Source organism: Saimiri boliviensis, chromosome X, assembly GCF_048565385.1.
Source record: "Saimiri boliviensis isolate mSaiBol1 chromosome X, mSaiBol1.pri, whole genome shotgun sequence".
NCBI lineage: Eukaryota > Metazoa > Chordata > Mammalia > Primates > Cebidae > Saimiri > Saimiri boliviensis.
The window spans coordinates 84,829,015-84,851,502 of record NC_133470.1 but is presented as its reverse complement, the minus strand read 5'-3'; the positions used below and the strand labels follow the sequence as shown (position 1 = coordinate 84,851,502).

General features: G+C 60.4%; 2 protein-coding genes across 3 annotated transcripts in view; one reads left to right on the top strand and one right to left on the bottom strand.

Moving 5' to 3' along the window:
* The first annotated feature begins 5,548 nt into the window (after positions 1 to 5,548).
* SLC6A8 (solute carrier family 6 member 8) lies at positions 5,549 to 12,263 on the top strand. The gene is made up of 13 exons (XM_039464153.2): positions 5,549 to 5,886; positions 7,412 to 7,543; positions 8,294 to 8,543; positions 8,956 to 9,088; positions 9,956 to 10,090; positions 10,177 to 10,280; positions 10,382 to 10,506; positions 10,775 to 10,887; positions 10,986 to 11,123; positions 11,203 to 11,305; positions 11,392 to 11,492; positions 11,572 to 11,742; positions 11,928 to 12,263. The coding sequence occupies exons 1-13, from the start codon at positions 5,625 to 5,627 to the stop codon at positions 12,066 to 12,068; spliced, it is 1,908 nt and encodes a 635-aa protein (XP_039320087.1). The 5' UTR covers positions 5,549 to 5,624; the 3' UTR covers positions 12,069 to 12,263.
* A 4,860-nt stretch (positions 12,264 to 17,123) lies between these two features.
* Positions 17,124 to 22,488, bottom strand: part of BCAP31 (B cell receptor associated protein 31) — a 28,024-nt gene continuing 22,659 nt past the window's right edge. For both annotated transcript variants that reach the window (XM_039464155.2, XM_039464154.2), the window contains exons 5-8: positions 20,581 to 20,716; positions 19,528 to 19,651; positions 18,596 to 18,696; positions 17,124 to 17,597 (exon numbers count right to left, since the gene is read on the bottom strand). In XM_039464155.2, the coding sequence (XP_039320089.1) occupies positions 17,559 to 17,597; positions 18,596 to 18,696; positions 19,528 to 19,651; positions 20,581 to 20,716 (400 nt within the window). In that variant the 3' untranslated portion in view covers positions 17,124 to 17,558. The remainder of the gene's footprint in view (positions 17,598 to 18,595; positions 18,697 to 19,527; positions 19,652 to 20,580; positions 20,717 to 22,488) is intronic.

The following is a 22,488-nucleotide window of genomic DNA, read 5'->3' as shown; positions in this document are numbered from 1 at the left end:
CCCCGTGGTCTTCCTCCTGATCACCTCCCAGGCCCACCAAATCAGCAAAAGATTCCCAACAGGGGGCTGTCAGGGTCACCAAGAATAAGGAGTCTGAGAAACTGTCGAAGCCAAGAGGAGCCTCAGGAAACAAGATGACTAAAGGCAACATGTGATCCTGACAGAAAAAAAGACAGAAAAGCCAAGAAAATAGGAATAAAGCATGGGCTCTAGTTACTAACAATGTTGATTCATTGTTTGCAATGGCCGATGTTGATTCATTAATGGCAATAAATGAGCTGTCCTAAGGTAAGAGGCTAATAAGGCGGGAGATGGGGGAGGTGCTCCATGGGAACTGTACATCTAAAACTAGTCTAAAAGGTGAGGGTTGAAAAATTACCTATTGGGTACAACACTCACTATTTGGGTGGTTCATTTTGCCCGCTGCCGAGATAGATAGAGCCGACTTAGCATGGCGGGGTAATTACAACAAAGTTTTGTTTCGTTTTGTTTGAGACTGAGTCTCACTCTGTCACCCCGGCTGGCGTGCAGTGGCACGATCTCAGCTCTCTGCAATCTCCGCCTCACAGGTTCAAATGATTCTCCAGCTACACAGTAGCTGGGTCTACAGGCGGGCACCACTGCATCTGGCAATTTTTGTCTTTTTAGTAGGGAGAGGCTTTCACCACATTGGCCAGGCTGGTCTCGAACTCCTGACCTCAGGTGATCCACCCACCTGGACCTCCCAAAGTGCTGGGATTACAAGTGTGAGTCACCAGGCCCGGCCAGGAAAGATGTTAGTACTCGTAGAAGACACTGGAGTTTTATTATTACTCAAATCCGCTGCCCTGAAATTTTTTTTTTTTTTTTTTTTTAGGTGGAGTCTCGCTGGAATGCAGTGGCATGATCTCAGCTCACTTCAACCTCCACCTCCCAGGTTCAAGAAATTCTTCTGCCTCAGCCTCCTGAGTAGACAGGGTTACAGGCGCCAGTCACCACGCCCAGCTAAGTTTTGTATTTTTACCAGAGACGGGGTTTCACCATGTTGGTCAGGGTGGTCTCAAAGTCCTGACCTCATGATCCACCCGCCTCAGCCTCCCAAAGTCCTGGGATCCCAGGTGTGAACCACCGCGCCCAGCAGGATTTTTGAAAATAGTTTGTCGGACACGGGGCTAGGGAATTGGGGCCGCTGACTGGTTGGTTGGTGTAGACCCATCTGGTAGTTAGAAATGCAAAAATCTGAAGACATCTCAAAAAGCCGATCTGACAACAGTAATGTTATCTACAGGCGGAACTGAAGAAGTTACAAATCTCTCAACCTCTGGAACAATGGCTGGCAATCTCTAACGTTTGCAGAATTCAGGCCCCTCTCATCCTCCTAACCTGGTGGGCTTTCATTAATTTTACAAAGGCAGTTTCATTTTGGGAAGGTCTATTATCATTTAAACTATAAATTAAATTTCTCCCAAAGTTAGCTTGGCCCATGCCCAGGAAAGACCAAAAGCAGTTTGGAGGGCAAACGCAGATGGGGTTGGTTAGATCAGAGCTCTCACTGGCGTAATTTTGTGACTGTTGTAATTGTTGCAAAGGCGGCTTTAGGGTGATGGGTCCGCTAAAAGCTCAGACTTCACCCCCACGAAATATATGCATGTACCAAAGCGCCTCTCAATCTACAAAACGAATCAATAAAATGAGTCTAATAAGTTTACGCAAAATGTAAAAAACAAACCAAAGCCTCCTTTCTGCGGGCCTGTGTAAAGCAGCACAGCTGGTGAGAAGGGTGGCGGTTCTGTGGCCCCCATCCCTGCACTGCTGCAGGCCCTCGCCCCCAGCCCATTCTTTCTGTTCTCCGCTTGGCTGCAGCTGCTCGGGCCCCCTCCCCAGGTGGACTCTGGCTCCCCCTTTGTTCCCGGCTCATTCTCATTCCAAAGCGCATTGTGCCGGCTCGCCTGCAGAAGACGAGGCACCCCCACCCTGTCCAGCTGCCTGTCCTCCCGGAAGAACCAGTCACCCACGGCTGCGTGGCCCCCTACCCAGCCCCTCCCGGTCCGCAGCTGCCCTAGACTTCAGTGGGCACTGGCTCCAATTCCCAGGCCTCCCCTGACAAATGGGAGCATTCCCACTAGGCCTCCTCCCCTGCCCTCCCTCCAGCTCCCCCTCTCCTCCCCTCTCCCTCCTCCTCAGCTCCTCAGCTCATACTCCAACCCCCAGCCCCAGCTGGGACCCGAAAGGCCGCCCACTCCCTGGGATACCGTAGGGGGACGGCGCAGCTCTCCTCCATCACCTCTGCCCCAGAGAACAGTTTGCTTCTCACCCAGGAGCCACCATGGGAGCTCTGGGCTGGGCACAAGTCACAGGGCACCCTCGCCCCCTGCTGCACGTGCTCGGAAACCCCCTTCGGTGAGTAGAACACAAGGGCCTGGCAGGACAGGCGGAGGCTTGGACAGGGCTGGGGGGGGGGGACAGCTGTTGCCCCCGGGCCAAGCCTGATGTGCCTTGTCAAAACCCGAGAACACTCTGGAGCCTCCAGATGTGGGAGGGGACCCAGCCAGGGCTGGAAACTGCTTTGCCTTTGTTCCCTCCCCCCCACCCCCATTCCCTCAACTGCTCAGCCGCCTCAGAAGACACTGTCACTGGCCACCTGGGTCACAGCCTGCGGCAGAGACCAGAACTCTGGCCTGAGCTCCCAACCAGGAACTCCAGCCTCAACAGCCTGAACTTCATGCACTGCTCAGAGGCGCAGCTCGCCCTGGCTGGGCAGGGGCAGCTCCCAGGGTGGCTGACGAGGGCAGGGCTTCTGAACCTCCCTCAGGAGCCTCCTGGAACAGAGACCTGGAGGTCAGCAGAGAAAGGGTAGCGCAGGCTGTCGGCCCCGCATGGAGGGAAAGCTCAGGGGGAACGCCCTGAGGCTGGGAGGCCACAGCACCATCACACGGAATCTTGTAGTCTGAAAAGAATTGAGCTGTATGTCCAAGGCACAGAGAAGCCCAGATAAGGGATGAGACAAGGCGGGGGTAATCAGATTTGTGCATCCGGAGGGTCCCTCTGACTGCTCAGAGAGTGCGGTTTGGGGTCTGGCCTAGGGCATGAGGGGGAGTTCACAGCCACTATGGGGTCCAGGTCAGCTAGGGGGGCCCTGGCCCAGGGGCTGGCAGGGATGCACCCCAGCAGAGTTCGGAGAGGGAAGTGCAGGCTGGACTGGCAGGGAAGAAGGCGGATATGGGAAAGGGTGGCTGCCGGGAGGTCAAGGGAGTCAGGTGTGGGGGCCTGCTGGACCTCCCTTCAGATGTGGGGGCCCCCACTCTGAGGGTCCATGGTAGACACTCTCCAAAGCCCCTCACCCTTCACTTGTCTCCAGTACCCTCCAGCCTGGCCACCTTGCCCTCCTCCTCGGCCAGCTCTGATCTCACAGAGGCAGCAGCAGTCAGGGGTGGTGGCTCCCTCCCCATCCTGCCCCTGGCCTCGGAACCCGCCAGAGTAGAACCTTTCGCCAGCAGTGGCCACTTCCGCAAAGTGCCATTGGCTCCCCACATCCTTCTCTAGCCTCTGCTCTCTTACCCTTCCACACCCACCCCCTGGACAAGCAAGATCTGAAAGTCTTCCCTGCCCTCAGTTCCCAGAGCTAACTGGCCGTGGACCGAACTCCCCCTCAAAGTGGTGCTCCCCCAGGTCACTGTCCTCCCTTCGCTGACATCACACGCCCACCCTGAGCTCCCGCTGGGCTGAGGCCCTCTGAGCCTACTTCACTGGATCCTCTTCTCTCTTCTTTGAAAGGCCATGGGGTTTGCCTGCGGTCCAGTTGGGTCAGCCCTCTTCCCCTCTGTCCTGCGTCCTTGAGTGGCCCTGGCTTCTTTAGGCCATCTATGCGTCACTTCTCTAACACCCCTGTCTTCAGACCAGCTTCAGTCCCAGGCTGGGCCAGAGAAGGCCGTAGTGAGAAACTTCTGATGAGCAGTGTGACCCCGCCACGTCAAGGGTACCCGCGCACCACCCCTGGTCGAAGCACAGGTGACACGGCCAGTCTCCCCCAACCACACACACCCCTTGAGGCTCCTCCTCCAAGCATGGGTGGGGACATGGCCCCTCCCTAAGCCAGCAAGCTCAATCTGGCTTGGGCCGGAACTGCTTTTCTTCCTAAAGCTGGCCGGATGGCCGCCGGCTTAGCTTAACGGGATGAGCCATCTGGGGACTGCAGTGTCCACGATCAGATCAGGGAGCATGAGGTTGAGGGGGGCACTGTACCTCCCAGGTCAGGACAATGACCCCTTCCTTCCCCACCCCACCCCCAGGCTGCTCTTGGCCCTAGAAAGTGCTAAACAAGCTGCTGAGCTGGCTCTTGCTGGGCAGGCCTGGGGGGTCCTGGGGAGAGGAACCCTGGGTGGGTGGGGGCGGCAGCAGGGGCCTCGAAGCTGAAGCCTCTGGGGAAGGGTCCGTGCACCTGCCAGGCATCAGGGGGGCAGCCTTGCCGTATTTCTGCTCCAGTCCCGTCAAGTCTGAAGCCCTTACCCACTCTCACACCAGGCACTGGTGGGGGCCGCCAAGGTCATTTACCCAGGCCCCTTGTTTGCCTTGGTGACAAAGTCGAGCCTCGCTCCTCAGGCAGCCAGGTTCCCCTCTGCCCCGTGTGGAGACAAAGAGTCCTGTCACCTGAAGAGCTGGTGGTTCCGACCTCTAGCTTCCAGGGTAGCCGGGAAGCTTTAGCCCCAGTGTGGCAGCGGTGGACAGAGCTGGAGGAAGCGGGGGCAGCGGGAGGAGAAAGGGAGGGAAGGGGAGGCGAAGGGCTGAGGGGGTCCGAGGGGCGTCTTCCTAGGGCTGGGAGGGGCGGCCGGGAAGCCCAGACCCCGCGGGGGACGCTGGCGGCCGCCCCAGGTAGCAGCCATGCTGCCCCCAGCTGGAGCGGCGTCTCCTCCTCGGGAGGAGGGCGGGGAGGAGGTGGGCGGAGTGACAAGGAGGGAGGGATGCGGGAGGGGGAGGGGGCCGGCCGGCCGTGGGGGTGGGGCGACAGTGACATCACCAGGAGTCGGTTCTTAAGCAGCGGCCGGCCGGGGACGGGGAAGAGAGGGACAGTCGGAGCGTGGTGGCGAGTCGCTGAGCCCGCCGCGGCCCCGAGAGCGGCTGCAGCCGCCGCCGCCGGGAAGGAGGGGCGAGGCACTCCCGAGCCGCCGTCACCGTCACCGGAGTCGCGGGCGAGCCGGGTAGCCGCCGCGAGCCCCGGCCGGGGCGGGGGGCACGGGCCGCAGGCCCCTCCTCCGGCCGCTGCTTGCAGACCGCGGGCGCCGATGCCGCCGGCGCCCCGCTAGGCTGAGCTTCAGGCCGGGCGAGGAGCGGCCCGAGCCGCCCAAGCCGGGGACAGAAGCCTCGGGAGCCGCCGCCGCCGCCGCCCGGCCGGGCCCCGCCGCCGCCCGCGCGCCCCCGGGTTCCCGACACACATGAGATTCTTCAGGCTCACTTTCAAGTGCTTCGTGGACTGCTTCTGACTGCGCCGCCCGCGCCCCGCACCCCGCCGCCCGCCCGCCGCCCCGTCCCCCGGCCCCCGGCGGGCCCGCGCCCTCGGGGCCCTCCCCGGTGCCGCCGGCGCCCCCGCCCGACCGCCGCCCCCTGTGAGGCGCCGCGACCCCGGCCCGGCCTCGCGGCCCGCCGGGGCCATGGCGAAGAAGAGCGCCGAGAACGGCATCTATAGCGTGTCCGGCGACGAGAAGAAGGGCCCCCTCATCGCGCCCGGGCCCGACGGGGCCCCGGCCAAGGGCGACGGCTCCGCGGGCCTGGGGACTCCCGGCGGCCGCCTGGCCGTGCCGCCGCGCGAGACCTGGACGCGCCAGATGGACTTCATCATGTCGTGCGTGGGCTTCGCCGTGGGCCTGGGCAACGTGTGGCGCTTCCCCTACCTGTGCTACAAGAACGGCGGAGGTGAGCGCCCTTACCCGCCGCGGCCCCCTCCCCCAGCCGGACCCCGAACCCGGATACCCGGGACCGCCGCCGAGGAGCGAAGTCCGGGAAGCGGGTGGCCCTCGGACGCTCGGGGTTCGGGGCCGCCCCTCGTCCGCCGCTGCCGCTCGGTGGCCCGGCCGGGCACCTCCACCCCCCTCGCAGTCATGTGCCTGGCAGGGTGGGGGGAGGGGGCCGGCGATGCCCACGGGGCTGCCCCCCAGACTCCCGGGCTAGGAGGAGCGATTGGCCGCCGAGGTGAGAAGGCAGGCCTCTGCCTTGGGGTCTCCGCGAGGTAAGGAACCCTGGCTGCCCCCGCGGGTCGGGCACACAAGGGGCACATTGTGTGGTCCCCCCACGTGTGCACACACGAACACACACACACACAGACACACACACACACACAATGGGCCACTCTGTCCCTCCCCCTGTCCTCCCCTCCCCTTGCGGCCCTCCCGCCCCTCCCCTCTGGCCTGGGCCTGGAACACTGGGTGCCGGAGCCAGGCTTGGGAAGCCTGCGGCCTGGCCGGCCTGGCGCCGCCACTGGACACACTGCATGCACGTCCCATGCCCGCCCGCCCGCCCGGGCCCAGCTTAGCAACAGCGATGGGCATGCGTGTGTCCTGTGACTACAAAACAGCACTGGGGTTGCTGGAAGCCGAAGTGACCCGGTGATGGGTGGGAAAGCAAGGTCCAGAGCAAAGGCCTTTGCCCAAGGTCAAGAGAAGGATGCTGGGACCTGGCATCAGACAAGTTGCGGCCAAGCTCAGCCTCTGAGTAGTGGAGCGAGCCCAGCTGAGGCAAGGGTACGAGGCCCAGAGAGGAGGAGGGGGCAGTGGAGCTGGGCTCTCCCTGCTCCTCTGCCAGCCCCACCCCGGCCTGCTGGCCAGGACCTGTGTTTGGCCCTGCCCTGCCCCCCGCTGCAGAGCCCGACTCCTGGGACTTGCTAAGGCTGGCCTGGCCCCTCTTCCCGCACCTGTCTCCCTCTGTCCTTGCACATTGCCACCCCACCAGCAGGCGACTTCGACCCACCCACCCTCTGCCTTGGACCTCACACTTCCAGGCAAGCGTCCAAGCGCAGGACGGTTGGGCTTCCTGCCTTTGGACGAGCCCCCCAGGCCTGAGCACGCAGCCTTGGCGCACGCACACACGCACGCACACACACGCACGCACACACACAGGCACGTGCCCTCACTGTGCTGTCTGAAACGGGGAACTGCAGCATTAGGGACAGCCTGCGTGTCTCCGTGTGTGTGTCCTCCATGGGCATCACTCCAAGTGACCGTGGGGGTGGAAGCCCTGTGGGCCTAGGGTCCCTCTGCCACCCTGGGAATCGGGCTCCAATGGCTCAGGGCTACCTTAGCCCCACTTCCACACACTCAACCCACCCCAGCAAGACTCCGCCCTGGGCCTGAGTCAGTGGCCGCCCCTACACTGACTCACCCAGTGGGAAGTTGTGATGGGGCCTTTGGAGCCTGGGCAGCCTACCCTGTGCCTCCACCCCCAGGTGTGTTCCTCATTCCCTACGTCCTGATCGCCCTGGTCGGAGGAATCCCCATTTTCTTCCTGGAGATCTCGCTGGGCCAGTTCATGAAGGCCGGCAGCATCAATGTCTGGAACATCTGTCCCCTGTTCAAAGGTGAGCAGCCCTTGGCCAGCCTCAGGGACTCCCGACTTTCCCAGCTGGCTCCCATTTGAGAAATCTTCCTGTCCTGAACGCCGGGCCTTGGGGCCACGTGATGGCGCCCAGTGTCAAGGGGGAGCCTGGAGATGTACGGGCCACACAGTGAACTTTGGGAAGCACGGACTAGAGGGGCCATAGACAGCTCCACAAGGCAAGGATGGGCCAGGCATAGCCTGGCTGGGGACGAGACCCGCCCAGCACACTTGGCACTCTAGGTGGGTGGGTCCCTCTATTATCATCCCCAAGGACACTGGGGCACGGACAGGTGGATGGACTTACTGAGGCTGCCCACTACAGAGGCAACTGTCTCCAACAGTACCTCAGGTTACTAGAAACCCCCCAGCTGATGTGCACTGGATGCTACCGGGGAGCCAGGTGGAGGCTTGGGCCTCCTGGAACCGCCATGGTGGCAGTGGGACCCACAGATGGGGCCACGTGTATGAGGCTGGAGAGACTCAACAGCACTTGGTCAGATGCGGCAAGAGGGGAGGGGCTCAGTCTGCCTTGGGTCTGGGGGCGGCTGGAGGAGAGGAGACAGGCTAGGGAGTCAGCCCAGTTTTGGGGCTCACACAAGGGCGAGTCCAGGGGGGTCAGGAGCAGCACAGAGAAGGCTCCAGGAGGACAGACAGTGGGAGCACAGCCAGCCGCGGTAGGGAGAGAGGTGCCCAGGAAAGAATCCACATGGCAAGGACTTTCCGGCCACAGGCCTGGGCTATGCCTCCATGGTGATCGTCTTCTACTGCAACACCTACTACATCATGGTGCTGGCCTGGGGCTTCTATTACCTGGTCAAGTCCTTCAGCACCACGCTGCCCTGGGCCACATGTGGCCACACCTGGAACACTCCCGACTGCGTGGAGATCTTCCGCCATGAAGACTGTGCCAATGCCAGCCTGGCCAACCTCACCTGTGACCAGCTTGCTGACCGCCGGTCCCCTGTCATCGAGTTCTGGGAGTGAGTCAGGCACCTTGGGGACAAGCCCATCCCATCCCCCAGGTCTCCCTCATGGGGACCGGCTCCAGGGGAATGGGCCTGAGGACACAGAGCCAGGGCGTTGCCTGGCAGCCCATCCCGGATTCTGCCTGCCCTTGCCTGTCCTCGGAGACTGTTGGGCCAGGTGGGGTCTCGTTCTTGGGTTCAGCAATCTGTCACTGTCCTGTTCACTGCAGCTGGGGTGGGGAAGCTGGGGCTGCATGTAGCGTGGGGTGGGGTGGGAGTGGCCTCCCACTGACCACGGGCTCCTAGGCTCTAGACCCAGCCCAGGTAGACAAGAGGGACCCACTGACCCCTGCGCTGTGGGAGACAAGGAAGCCACGACCCCTGGGGGTGGACCCTTTGGCCTCATGGGACCTCTTCCTTCCCCTAGGAACAAAGTCTTGAGGCTGTCTGGGGGACTGGAGGTGCCAGGAGCCCTCAACTGGGAAGTGACCCTGTGTCTGCTGGCCTGCTGGGTGCTGGTCTACTTCTGTGTCTGGAAAGGGGTCAAATCCACGGGAAAGGTACCACTAGAGGCATGCAGGTGGGAGGGTGCCAGGCACACATGTGGCAACAGGAGGTGACCAAACAGTGTCTAGCCCTGAGGAAGGGCCAGTGTTGAAATCCAAGCCACACTCCCCACCCTCCAAATCCAGGGCCTAGCAGCCTTCACTCCTTGGAGGAGAGGCCCCGGCAGGTGTTGCCCCTTCCCTGTACCCATCACTCCCACCGGTGCCCTCCTAACACTCTCTGTTTTGACAGTCTGGGTAGACCTGGTCTGACCATCTGTTACCTGCCTGTCTTGCCTTGGGGACCCAAAGCAGAGTCCAGCCACATCCCTTGGGGGCTCCTTGTCAGGCTGGGGAGTCATCTGAACAGACACATAAGACAGTATCTAGGGCCATGGGACATGGCCAGGTCCCTGGGAGACAAGGTCCCCAGAGCAGCATGTGGGAAGAGGGGGCAGAAGGCGTGGCAGCCACATCTCGCCTGCCTCTGCCTGGCCCAGTTCCACTCTCTAACTGCTCAGCCCCCACCTCTCTTCAGAAGAGGAGGGGGACCCGGCCCCGGCCTGATGTCCTACTCCCTGCCTGGGCCCCCCACACCTGCACTGCCCACACACTCAGAGAAGTCCTCACAGCCCTCACTCCCCACACCTCCAGTCCCCACTGAGGAGAGCTCCCAGAGGCTTGCCTGCTCCCACGGACCCAAGTCCCTGCAGACAAATGAGGCACCCAGAGCACGTCACCCCTGCATTTGCTGGAGCTGCCGGGTCCCAGTCTTCCCCTAGCTTCCTCTGAACATACCTGCCCACTAGGGGACCAACGGTGCCGGGAGTGGGGGTGTGGGGGAGGTGGTGCCTTGCCCCGCTGAACAGCCTGGCCCCCCAGATCGTGTACTTCACTGCTACATTCCCCTACGTGGTCCTGGTCGTGCTGCTGGTGCGAGGAGTGCTGCTGCCTGGGGCCCTGGACGGCATCATCTACTATCTCAAGCCTGACTGGTCAAAGCTGGGGTCCCCTCAGGTGAGGTGGCAGTGGGGAGGCTGCAGCAGGGCACTGCAGGAAGCCCAGCAGACCCCTCATGCCTGTGCTCTCCTGCCCTCCTCTAGGTGTGGATAGATGCCGGGACCCAGATTTTCTTTTCTTATGCCATTGGTCTGGGGGCCCTCACTGCCCTGGGCAGCTACAACCGCTTCAACAACAACTGCTACAAGTACGCACTGCTGCCCTGCCACCTGTGCCCTGCCCTGCCCTGCCCCACTCTGCCCAGCAGCCTAACCCATCCACTCTGGTCCCTTCACCCCCCCCCCCCAGGGATGCCATCATCCTGGCTCTCATCAACAGCGGGACCAGCTTCTTTGCTGGTTTTGTGGTCTTCTCCATCCTGGGCTTCATGGCTGCAGAGCAGGGTGTGCACATCTCCAAGGTGGCAGAGTCAGGTAGGACCCTACCCCCCACCCCACCTCCAGAGCAGAAACTGGCACCCAGATGCACAACGTACATGAACACGCAATAGAAATGCCGAAAAGTGATGAGGATTCAAACGGAACTTGTCAGATTGTGGGCCTTCGGGGGCAGGTCCTGGGATTCGTCAGTGTTGACAGAGGGAGACAGGACCTCCCAGCCCCTGCTGCACGACCCAGGGTTCACAGCCCCTCCGAGGCAGGACGCCTGCTGCGAGGTCTAGAGCCTGCGCCTTTTCCACAGGGCCGGGCCTGGCCTTCATCGCCTACCCGAGGGCTGTCACACTGATGCCAGTGGCCCCGCTCTGGGCTGCCCTGTTCTTCTTCATGCTGTTGCTGCTTGGTCTCGACAGCCAGGTTTGCATGGGGATCCAGGACAGGGAGCCAGGAGGGAGGCAGGCAAGGAGAGGGGTGGAGGGTGGTGCAGGGCTGGGCCTGAGCTGCCCTGGCCACAGTTTGTAGGTGTGGAGGGTTTCATCACCGGCCTCCTCGACCTCCTCCCGGCCTCCTACTACTTCCGTTTCCAAAGGGAGATCTCCGTGGCCCTCTGCTGCGCCCTCTGCTTTGTCATCGACCTCTCCATGGTGACTGATGTGAGTGGGGTGGGGGGGGGTCTCCCTGTGGCCTCTGGTGGCCGTCTGCCACCTTCCCTCACTGGACTCTGTCCCCCAGGGCGGGATGTACGTCTTCCAGCTGTTTGACTACTACTCGGCCAGTGGCACCACGCTGCTCTGGCAGGCCTTTTGGGAGTGCGTGGTGGTGGCCTGGGTGTACGGTAGGTCATGGCTGAGGGCTGGGCTGGGGAACAGTTGGGGGGCAGGCAGGTCTCCAGCTGGGCCCTCCTGCCTCACCTCACCACAGGCGCTGACCGCTTCATGGACGACATTGCCTGTATGATCGGGTACCGACCTTGCCCCTGGATGAAATGGTGCTGGTCCTTCTTCACCCCACTGGTCTGCATGGTAAGGGCTGAGGGAGGCGGGGTCAGGGGGAGGCAGGGCAGGGTGGGGGCCCCACTAACCATGGCATTCTGGTTCGTAGGGCATCTTCATCTTCAATGTCGTGTACTATGAGCCACTGGTATACAATAACACCTATGTGTACCCGTGGTGGGGCGAGGCCATGGGCTGGGCCTTCGCGCTCTCCTCCATGCTGTGTGTGCCGCTGCACCTCCTGGGCTGCCTCCTCAGGGCCAAGGGCACCATGGCCGAGGTAAGGACCCCGCCCAGCCCACTCTCCCCTCTGCTGCTGTGAACATTCAACCCAGCCTCCTTCCTAGCCAGGGAGTGGCCCCGACTGGGCTGGCAGGCAGGGGGAACTGGAGAGAGGCAGAAGTAGTCACCTGGGAATAAGCAGGTGACGCGGGGCTACAGCATGTCCTCCTCCCTCTCCTGCAGCGCTGGCAGCACCTGACCCAGCCCATCTGGGGCCTCCACCATTTGGAGTACCGAGCTCAGGACGCGGACGTCAGGGGCCTGACCACCCTGACCCCAGTGTCCGAGAGCAGCAAGGTCGTCGTGGTGGAAAGTGTCATGTGACAGTCCAGCTCACATCACCAGCTCACCTCTGGTAGCCATAGCAGCCCCTGCTTCAGCCCTACCCCATCCCCTCCAGGGGGGCCTGCCTTTCCCTGACACTTTTGGGGTCTGCCTGGGGGAGGAGGGGAGAAAGCACCATGAGTGCTCACTAAAATAACTTTTTCCATTTTTAATAAAATGCCAAAAATATCACAACCCACCAAAAATAGATGCCTCTCCCCCTCCAGCCCTAGCCAAGCTGGTCCCAGGCCCTCCCTAGCACCCCACCCCCGACCTGCAGTGCTGCCCTCCTCCCGTCCCTGCCATGCCCACCCCTGCCCACCTCTCCAGCCTCTGCTCTGCAGCACACCCTTGGGTGACTCCTCACCCCAGAAGCAGCAGTGGCAGCTTGGGAAACGTGAGGAAGGGAAGGAGGGAGACACAGGAGGGAGGAGAGAGAAGACAGGCAAGGGAAGGGCAGCGGAACTAAGGCTACACCCTCTCCCCCATCCCTGTTACAGAAGCTTAGAGAGCCAGCCAGCAATGGAACCTTCTGGTTCCTGCGCCAATCACCACCAATCTGTGTGAGCTTGGGTGCGAGTGCTTGCGTGCGTGAGTAGGTAGAGTATATATAGATCTCTATCTCTTAGCAAAGGTGAATACCAGATGTAAATGTTGCCTCTGGGCAAAGGAGGCTTGTATTTTGCACATTTTATAAAAACTTGAGAGAGTGAGATTTCTGCTTGTATATTTCTAAAAAGAGAAAGGAGCCCAAACCCTCTCCTTGCCACTCCCATCCCTGTAAGCCGCGCCTTGCCCCTCTACCCCTAGCCAAGGAGTGTGAATTTATAGATCTAACTTTCATAGGCAAAACAAAAGCTTCCAACTGTTGTGTGTGTGTGAGTCTACTGTGTGGATGTGCGTGTGTGGTCCCCAGCCCCAGACTGGATTGGAAAAGTCCACGGTGGGGGCCTCAGGGCTGTCCCCATGCTGTCCCTTTGCCCACAAGTCTGGGGCAAGAGGCTGCAATACTCCGTCCTAGGTGTCTGGCCTGCTCACCTGGCCTGCTCAGTCTTCCCACCCTGTGCCCTGGGCTGGGCAGACCCCCCAGGAAGGGACCCCGGGCACAGCTTCCACCTCCAGGCTTAAGGCGGATATACTTCCTGCACCTCCAGTCTTCTGTGTAGCAGCTTTCACCCGCATATGTCTGTGTCACATCCAGTCCTGAGACAGCTGAGTGACCCTGAGAAAGGCTTCCCCCACACCCGGACAGAGGCTGGAGGGCTGGGGCTGGGTGAGGCTGGCAGGCCTGCAGGGACATTCTTACTGTGCTAAAAAGTCACTGCAAACATAGCAATAAAAACATGTCATTTTCCAAAGCGGGCTGCTGCTTCCGCCTCTGCTGCTCTAAGAAGGGGTTGGGGTGCAGGAGGTAGGGGAACCTCTTCCAGCTGGAGCTGCTGCAGAGGGCAAGGCTCTGCTCTGGAGGCCTCCGCAGCCGGGGTCGGCCCCCTTCTGGGGACTGGGAAGGCAGCAGCCCAGGGAAAGCCTCATCCCCTGGAGCGGAGGCACTTGGGGAGAACAGGACGAGAGTAAGCTGGAGAGCAGCGACACTGTCGGGGAAGCCATGGGTGCTGAAATTTTCAAATTGTTGCCCCAGGAATTTGTTACTGACCAGGTGGCCTTCCAAGATCTGAAGCAGGTGATGGGGCAGGCCAGGGCCAGGCAGGTAGCAGCGGAGGGGATAAGTCTTTGCAATAACTTATCCACAAGCCACGGCAATAACCCAGGGAAGAGGTGGTGTCACTTGGGCCAGGCAGGTGGCAGCGGAGGAGTAATTCCTGCATCAGGGATCAATTTGGAAGGTGCAGCCAATAGGGGCTGTGCACGACCAGGATGCAGGGCTGAAAGAGTTCAGGATGACAGATTTGGCCTGAGCAGGAGGACAGGTGGAGCAACAGGGAGGCAAGGAGAGAATCATCCAGAGTCGGCCTTGGGTGTGTCATGCACGAGTGACATCCAAGTGGAGATGTCTAGTTGGCAGGTGGACACAGGAGTTCCAAAAAAGCATTGGAACTGAAAGATGGAACTTTGCAAGTTCTTACCACACAGAGATGACACGGAAAGCCCTGAGCCTGGCAGAGCTCACAGGGAAGCTGCGCACCCCAGGACACGATGAGAGGAGTGAGGGAGGTGTGGCAGCGGGCAGGGAGGACACCCAAGAGTGCCTGGTCCAGGAGGGGCAGTGTCCGGCTCCCATCTGTCCAGCGCTGCTGCTGGTGAAGGACAGTGACCTGCAGAACACTCACTGGGTCTGACGAGGGTCACAGGGGCCTGGCAAGGGAGGCTTGCATGCTGGGGTGTGCAAAAGGCTGGTTGGTGTGGGATTGAGAAAAGGGGTGGCGGCAGCCCAGTGTCATCTGCAGATGAAGGAGAGATACAACGGAGTTCATCCAGACAAGGGAATACGAGCTGGCCTGGAAAAGGAAGGAACTCCAACACACAACAACATGGCTGACCCTGGAGGGCATCTGTGAAATGAGCCATCATAAAGGGACAAGTGCTATGGGGTGCCACTCCTGTGAGACAGAGGGCAAGGGTAGAGGCCAGGGGCTGGAGACGGGGTGAAGAGTGTTGAGTGGGGACAGAGTGGCAGTTTGAGAAAATAAATTCTAGAGGCAGATGGAAGTGGTGGCCGCATTTCATGCCACTGAATTCTACACTTAAGGATGGTGATGACGGCTCCTTACAGATACACTGATGACACTACATATACACTATATATACACACACGTTTTACCACGGTAAGAAGAGGCGGAGAAGAACTAGAGGCAGCCAGTACAGACAGGTCCTTCGAGGGGCAGGACCCGGGGCACAGGGTGAGCATGTGGTACCCCACCCGCAGGAAACACAGTGGGTGGCCCAGGCAGGCACAGGGATGGGAGCCTGTGAAGGGGGAGCAGGTGACCGCTCAGAGCAAAGTGACAGCTTGGGCTGCTCCCTCCACATCTTGCCCAGGACTGCTACTGTGCTATGGGAGAGGCCCTGCTTCTCAGCAGGCAGCACCCTCTATGGAGGGGCTTTACTCACACTTCTGGAGCCAGGGGAGGGACCTGGCTTGGAATATGGCCAACCAAGGAGAGGCCAGGTAAGAAATACACGGACCAGACAGGGAGCAGAGAAAGGAGTGGCAGTGCAGTCCCTTAGCCGGGGACTCTGGAGCCTGTCCTGTGGGCCCCACCCCCACCTCTTCAGCACGGCTGTTTCCAGTTTTCTTTCTCTCCCTGCGAAGCCTCTCCTCTCACCATGGCTACACCTTCCAGAACCCTGCCTGCTGGCAGCTCCCAGACGCCCAGCCTGGCCCTCCTTAGCTGCAAAGGCGCTTCCCAGCGTCCCTCACACAGCCCCTGCCCCCAACTGACTCCAACTGTCCTGCAGCCCACGGTCACCCTCAGGACCCCTGAGCTCACGCCAGCTGCTTCATACACTGTCAGCCAGGTCTCTGCCTTCAATTGTTCTCCACACCTCCAGGCCACCTCATGCACCGCAATGCTACCAAACATACAGAAAAGGGACATTGAAAAAAGCAAACTTCACAGAGGTGTGTCATCGAAACTGGGTCCCGAAACAGAGACACCATTTCCTCAGGAATTGGCTCCTGCAACAGAAGTTGGGACACAGAGATCAACAAGCAGCAGGCTCTGCCCTCAGGCAGCTAGCAGTCTAGTGGAAGATGGGTAAGAAGACAGATCAGGATGCCCACGACTGCAGACGCCCTGAGGAACATGCGACCCTGCAGGCAACCCTCCAGTCCAGGCTGGGCACATGCCTCAATTTCCAGCTCTAAGAGCCTGTACCCCTAATCCATTGTTGTTCCATCCCCCTACTAGAAAGGGCACTCCAGAAGCCAGCCTCGTGCAGAATGGAGGAAGAGGCTGTCAGGGCAGGTGAGGGCAGTACCCGTCTGGACTTTAGCCTTTCAAAGCTCAGAGAAGGGTGAGCTCAGGGAGGCCCAAGGTAGCCAAGAACACTTCCTGGAAAAGTGGGATCAGCCTTCGGCCTTGGCACAGCAACCAGAGGGCATGGCCCACGTGCCCCCTACTCCCCCAGACACCACCTCTGAGACTGCCTGGAAAGGGACAGAACTCGTCTGAGCACGGGGAAGGGTGATGGGAACCACCGGCCTGGACCCGGACAGGGCAGGCAAAAGCAAGCATGCACAGCGGGCCGTCAGCTACCCTGCCAGCATCAACATCCTTCAGGGGTCCCCCTACAGTTCCAAGAGACACACCTCTAACCTGCTCTAACCTGCTCCCTGCCCCCTCCACCCATTCCTCATGCAGACACCAGGCATGGCAGAGGTCCTGCAGGGGGAGCATGGGGCTGCGGGCAGGGGCCGCCTTCCTCATGCGCTGCTGGAGAGCAGCAGAGTGCAGGGCCTGGGCACTGGCGGCACGCAGGAAGCCCCATTCCTGGCTCGGCATGCCGTGGGCCTGGAAGACAGCTCCGAGGAGCCACCGGAGGGATGCCCTGGAGCCAGCGCAACACTGTGTGGCAGGCACACACCCAGCACGTTCGCAGGGCCAGAGCCCCGGCCCATTCCCAGCCCCTTTCTGCCTAGCTCTGCCCTGGGCAAGCTCCAGGTCACTGCCAAGGACAAGTCTCCTCTCCCGGCTGGCATTAGTCAGAGGTCATCCTGCAAACCTTCAGTGGGGGGTGGGGCAGGGAGTGACTAGTGGCATTCTGCCATGTTCTGTCTATCCCAAATGTGACGAAGAGAAACCCAGAGAAAGCAAGCAAGTCCTTTACCTGGAAGCCTTGCCGGTTTACTGAGCCTCCCAAGCTGCCCACACCCAGGGAGGCAGACAGGACACACACTCAGCGGGTGGCCCTGAAGCGGGGTCTGGTCCAGCCCAGGGAGCAGAAGGGCAGAGAGGCCAGGGCCTTCGAGACCAGGTGTGAACCCAGGCTTCAGTGGGGGAAACAGGTTGAAGGGCTATGGCTACTTGGGAGTTCTGGACAGGAGAGGAAGCAGAGGCCTCCCCCTGGCCGTAGTCACAAGCCGCACCACGCACACACCATAACCATTTTTATTGCCCTCGAGAGAAACTCCAGTCCACCTGCTTCACCCGCCCTCCTTCGGGACCAAAGAAAACACCCAGAGGGCAAAACAAAAAGGGCGTTCAAATCTACGGGAAGCCAGCCCCACCGCAAGCCAGACTGCAATTAACTCGTGCCCTCCACGCTCAAGCGTGGAAGCTAGGGCCGCCAGGCCTGGCCAGGCCAAGCGGGATGACAGCAAACGCATTCTGAACCTGTAGCAATCAGGTCCCCTGTGGTGTGCTGGGAGAGTGCGGACGGGGGCCAAGATGACGAGCTATGCGCTGTGGAAGGGAATGGGGGAAGCAGAAGAGCACGAACAGAAGTACCAGAGGGAGAGGCCCGGCTCTCAGGAAGCAGCAGGCACGTGCCAGGTGGAAGCCGGCTGCAGGCAGGGGAGGAGGGAGGCCCTTACTCCTCCTTCTTGTCCGTGGGACCATCTACTGCAGCCTGGAAAGGGACAGAAATCCCACAACAGTAGGTTGGCTGGGCCCACCCCTCCCCTGCCACCTGTAGCCCCGTGTCCCCCGAGGCCCAAGCTTGGTTCCTGTCTCCCCTAACGACAGATCTTCAAGTGAGCAAGGGGCCCCCTCCCCAGCTGTATCCGAAGACCTGCCAGGGTGGGAGAGTCAGCCATTGCCTACACTCTAGGGAGAGCCCCGGACCTAACGCCAGCCAGGGAGGACCGCCGGGACCTCACTGGCGGCCGAGTTCTGGCTGTGGGGAACAGCAAGGCCTGCCAGGCCCTTTCAAGACCTGATCGGGCCCTTCCCAACTCTGCGCACCTTTGACAGGTGCCCTCAAGGCCCAAGTCCCATCTGCAGAGCCTGCCCCATACAGACGGTATAGGTGCCCTCTTTGGGGCTGGATCCTTCCTCCCCACCTACTGTGGTGCCCAAACTTGGGCCGCCAAGCACCAAGGCCAGCTGTCCAAAGTTGGGCATATTTACATGGCCCTCACTCCCAACATCAAGACCACCGGAGCTTCCAGACGCAGCCTGCTGCACCCAAGCTAGTCTGAGGACTCGAACGAGGCCTGGGGCAGCAGGCAATGGTAACAGCTAGGGCCTGCTGGGGAAGGCGCCTTTTTGGCACCTTGTACCCTCACTTGCCCGGGGTGTTTGCCCCACGTCACACCCGTAGCGCTCTAGGAGAGAAAGCCAGCAGTGGGTCCCAGAGTTTCACCTGCTTCTGTTCTTCATGGGGCTGCAAACCATGGACTGAATCTGAGCCCGAAGGTAGGAAGGCTGAGAGCCTAGTGAGCCAGTGCCACTCCTGAGGGCCACCCCTCTCCTGCCCAGTGAAGGCTCCCACACAGCGGGGCAGAGGCGGCCAGTGGGAGTAGGGGAGAAGGCAGCCGGCCCCTAGGCCTCTGGAAGGCTCCCTCCCCACGGCAGGGGCTGCCCCATCCTGTTCTGCCCTGGACGCGGCAGCATGGGAGGGCTGACCTGCAGCTTGGCATGCTCCTCCAGCAGGCGGTCGTACTCCTTGGTGAGACCCTCAGACTGCTTCTGCATGGCCAGAGCCTGGTTTTCAGCTTTCTCTAGTTCTGGAAATGATGTGAATGACCAAGAAAACAGAAATGAAAAGGCTGGAATTAGGGGGGAAAACCCGATTGCTACAGGTACCAGAAACTAACCCAAATCTATCTCAAATGAGGCTATATAGGAGCCCACTTCTCAAATAAAGCCCCTCTTATTTTGCAGGCCCCAAAGTAGAGGGAAAGGGCTAACAAAAAAGCTACATAAAATCGAAGAAATACAGAGGATGTCCCCTACTCCCTTTAATGGAGGAAACTCTAGTGGCTCTCGGCCGGGGTCACCTTCAGGGAGGCTGAGAGCCAAAGGCAGGCAGCGAGATCCCAGCCTGAAAGCAAGACCCCAGATGACAACCGTGCCTTGCAGAGAGCAGCAGCAGCTGAGGCCTGTGGTGTTGGGGGAAAATGTCGCAGACTTAAGTCTACGCATGGGAGAGCAAAGACAGGCAGGCCACTTGGGAGCCGCCCATTCCCTTCCTGAACACCACTCCCACACTCCCCTTATTCTCAGCCCCCAGGCATGCTGAGGCTCCCGTGCCACACTCTGGACAGGGAAGTCCCAGTGTGCACTGCTCTAGCGCGGGGCGATCGAGGCCCTGCAGCTGCAGCCTGGTTCCTCCTAGGACCCGCTCAAACCACTTAGCCTCAACAGCCTGCAAGCTAAGTGTGGCCGCACTAGGGTGGGAGGCACAGGGTGCTGTTTGTTTTCAACCAGCCCTCAAGCATGTGTGCGTACGTGCGTGCGAGGCTTGTTACTAATACTCTGGCATCAGACAGACAGCAGCAGGCAGAGGAGCCTCCTCTGGACCTCCCTGAAGGGGAGGACACGGGGTTGAGCCTCACTTTGCTTAGTGCTGGCCAGCTCGTCCTTTAGCTTCTGCAGGTCAGCCTTCAGGCTCCTGTTCTCTTCCTCCAACTTCACCTCAGCATTCCCGATATCCAACTTGCCTCCATCAACAGCAGCTCCCTGGGAAAAGTGCCAAAGGCCAGGGTTACTGAGGGAAGGAGGGAGGGAGGGGCTCCGGCCCCATCCTCCCTACAGAGCGGCAGTTCCTCAAGCTGCCCTGGACACTTGCCCCTTCGGAAATGTCAGCGCGGAACCGAGCCACCACTTGCTCCCAGCTCCTAGGCAAAGGCCAGGGCGTGGCTGCACGCCGAGGGAAAGAGAAGTGCCAGCAGGGCCACCTGCTGCAGCTCGCCAGGCACGCCTTGCCTGCCCTGGCCCTTGGCCCTGCCTCCTTCCTGAGCAGCAGGGCTCAGCGGCTCCATGGCACTCACCAATCCCTCAGCGGATGGTGGTGCCTTCTGCGCCCCGTGCGGTGCTGCCTGCTGCAGCCAGGAGCCCCAGTCTGCCCGGCCAGCTCTATCCCACCTCTGCATCACATCCCTCCGCGCTTAGCTCGCAGCTCACCTCCCAACTAGAGGCCTAGGACTGACCAACCACCCTGCCCCCACCTTCTCTCCAGCACTGGTGGATGCCACAGACCCCGAGTTCCAGACAGGGTGCAGCAATCTGCCAGAAAACCAGGGCCTAGCTGATGGCCTTCGGTTCACAGTGCAGGCCCTGGCTCACTGAGGGGTCGTTTTTCTCTGGGAAGGGTTTGACTGGAAGCAGTGGATGGAAACGAGAGCAGCAGCACCCTCTTCCTCACCAAGCCCTCGCAAGCTAAAGGCATCGCAGTTGCCCAGATCCTCCCACACGGACGCCTCCAGCAGGCACACCCTCCCCACTGAGGACTGTCCCTCTGCGGCTCCACCCAAGTCTGGCTTTTCAAGCAGTAGGAGTTTCACACATTTCCCAGCCTGATAGGCTACCAGTGGCCACTGAGGCCTTAAGAAGATGGCTCCCACGGTGTGGCACCAGGATGCCCCGTGGTGGGTCGGGAAGGGGCTCACCTTCTTGAGCTGGTCATTCTCTTCCATGTACTTCTTGGCTGCCTCACTAGCGCTCTCCGCCTGCTTTTTAAAGGCTTCATTGGAGGCCAGCAGTGTGGCCTGCTGTGAGATGAGAGTCACCAGGCGTCTAAGCAGGCTGCAATTATTTACAAAAAGAAGGGAGAAGTGAGGAAAGGAGCATGAAGGGCTGGCAGGAGCGCCTCCTGGTTGCTCCCACCCCACACCTGGCTCCCGCCTGGGCCTGCCCTCCTGCCAGGGCAGCTGAGCAAGAAGCCGCCAACCTGGCGCTGGCAGTGTGAGGGAAAAGGTGGGGCCCGGAGCTGTCCTCTGCCACTGTGCCCAACAACCACCCTCTGCTCTGGGGGATGGCTCAGGGAGGGGCTGGAAGCAGAGGTCTGGGGAGCTGGGAAGAGCCTCACTACAGCATGAGGTCCCAGAACGTGGCACTTTCTCAATCAGGGCCTAGACATGCCAGACAAGCCACAGCACCACCTTCCTCCCTGCGAGGCCGGGCTTGCCTCAGTAAGGTAACGAGAGCAGCTCATCAATGCAGGCACTTCCAACATGCCGGCCGCATTCTCACGTCTACCTGACCAGGAACTTACTATTGCTGCCCCAGCTTATAGAGGAGGAAGCTGAGATTCAGCAGCGTCAATCAATGTACCAGAAATGGACGTGGCTGGAATTCCAACTTACGTCTGCCTGACTCCAGAACCTGAGCTCAAAGCCACTATATTCTCTAAACTAACAGGGAACAGCTCCCAGGTCCCGACATAAGACAGAACTCTCTTTTCTGGCCAACCTCCTTCCCAACCCGTCATGCAGGCTGCACCGGAACATATCCGTTATGTAACAGCGCCCCAAATGAGGTCTTCTTGGGCTGGAGGGTGTAGAGGAATCAGGACACAGGCACACACTGCCTATCTGAAGCAGCCAGGAGAGACAGGCAAACAGGTGGCACCTGGAGGCAGATGCTGGTCCCCAATCAGAGGGAATGACCACTTCATTTCCCTTGGTTCACCCTTGCCCTGAAATGTTAGCCGGCAGGAAGAGAGGAGGGAAGGACTTGGTCAAACAGTCAAAACAAGACAGGGGTACCTTTGCCAAACACCTCAAAAGGCAAGGCACACACAGGGCCTGGGGGAAGGAGGAGACAAATCTGCTTGGTTCAGGGTGCTTCAACAACAAACCGCTTGCTCAGAAGAGCCGAAGTGGCCTCCTTGGCCAGCCAGGCCTTCAAAGCCTCTGCTCACAGCCAGGGGCAGCCTGGAAGGGCTGGAGAAAGCAGAGAGCAGACCAGGTGAGCTACCTCCCTGGCCCACGGCATGGCTGTCCAGGGCCTCGGCAGAGCCCCTTTCCAGAAGGACTCAGGATAGAAAGGACCCACCCGGGCCAGGAGATACCCGAAGTTCCTAGTTTAGGGAGAGGCTCCCTGGGGCCCCTGGCAGCACTAGGAGAGCCAGGCCATCGATTCCTGGCAGAGGAGGAGAGTTTCCAGTGACATGTGCTTTCTAAAATTAGCAGCCCAGGACCTCGTGGCCTAGGGCTCAGGTTTCCCTGCCTCAGCCCCCAGCTGCCCACCAGCCTGCCCCCAATTGGGCTGGAGCCTGAAGGTGGAGGAAGCTACTGAGCGCCCAGAGAGAAACAACACGACTGACTCACATCAGCATGGCCAGAAGTCACTGGGGAGGCCTAGAAAGAAAGGCAAGTCTGACTAAGACCCAGCCCCCCAGCAAGGAGCTGCCCAAACCCAGACCAGACGGCGATGACCTAGAAAGAGGAAGAGGACCGTTCCTCCCAGCTGGAATTGTGGGGTGGGGTTCATGCCACCTGGTGGTAGAGACAGGACTGAGGGACTGAAGGCTATACTCCCCGCCACCAGGCCAGCCAAGTGGCTGCTGGTGAGTG

Bases quoted from the DNA above. Each gene is read 5' to 3' on its own strand.
- SLC6A8 (XM_039464153.2), top strand. From the start codon at position 5,625: ATGGCGAAGAAGAGCGCCGAGAACGGCATCTATAGCGTGTCCGGCGAC. The intron at 10,281-10,381 runs GTACGCACTGCT...CCCCCCCCCCAG, and splicing joins TTCAACAACAACTGCTACAA to GGATGCCATCATCCTGGCTC. The intron at 11,493-11,571 runs GTAAGGGCTGAG...TCTGGTTCGTAG, and splicing joins TCACCCCACTGGTCTGCATG to GGCATCTTCATCTTCAATGT.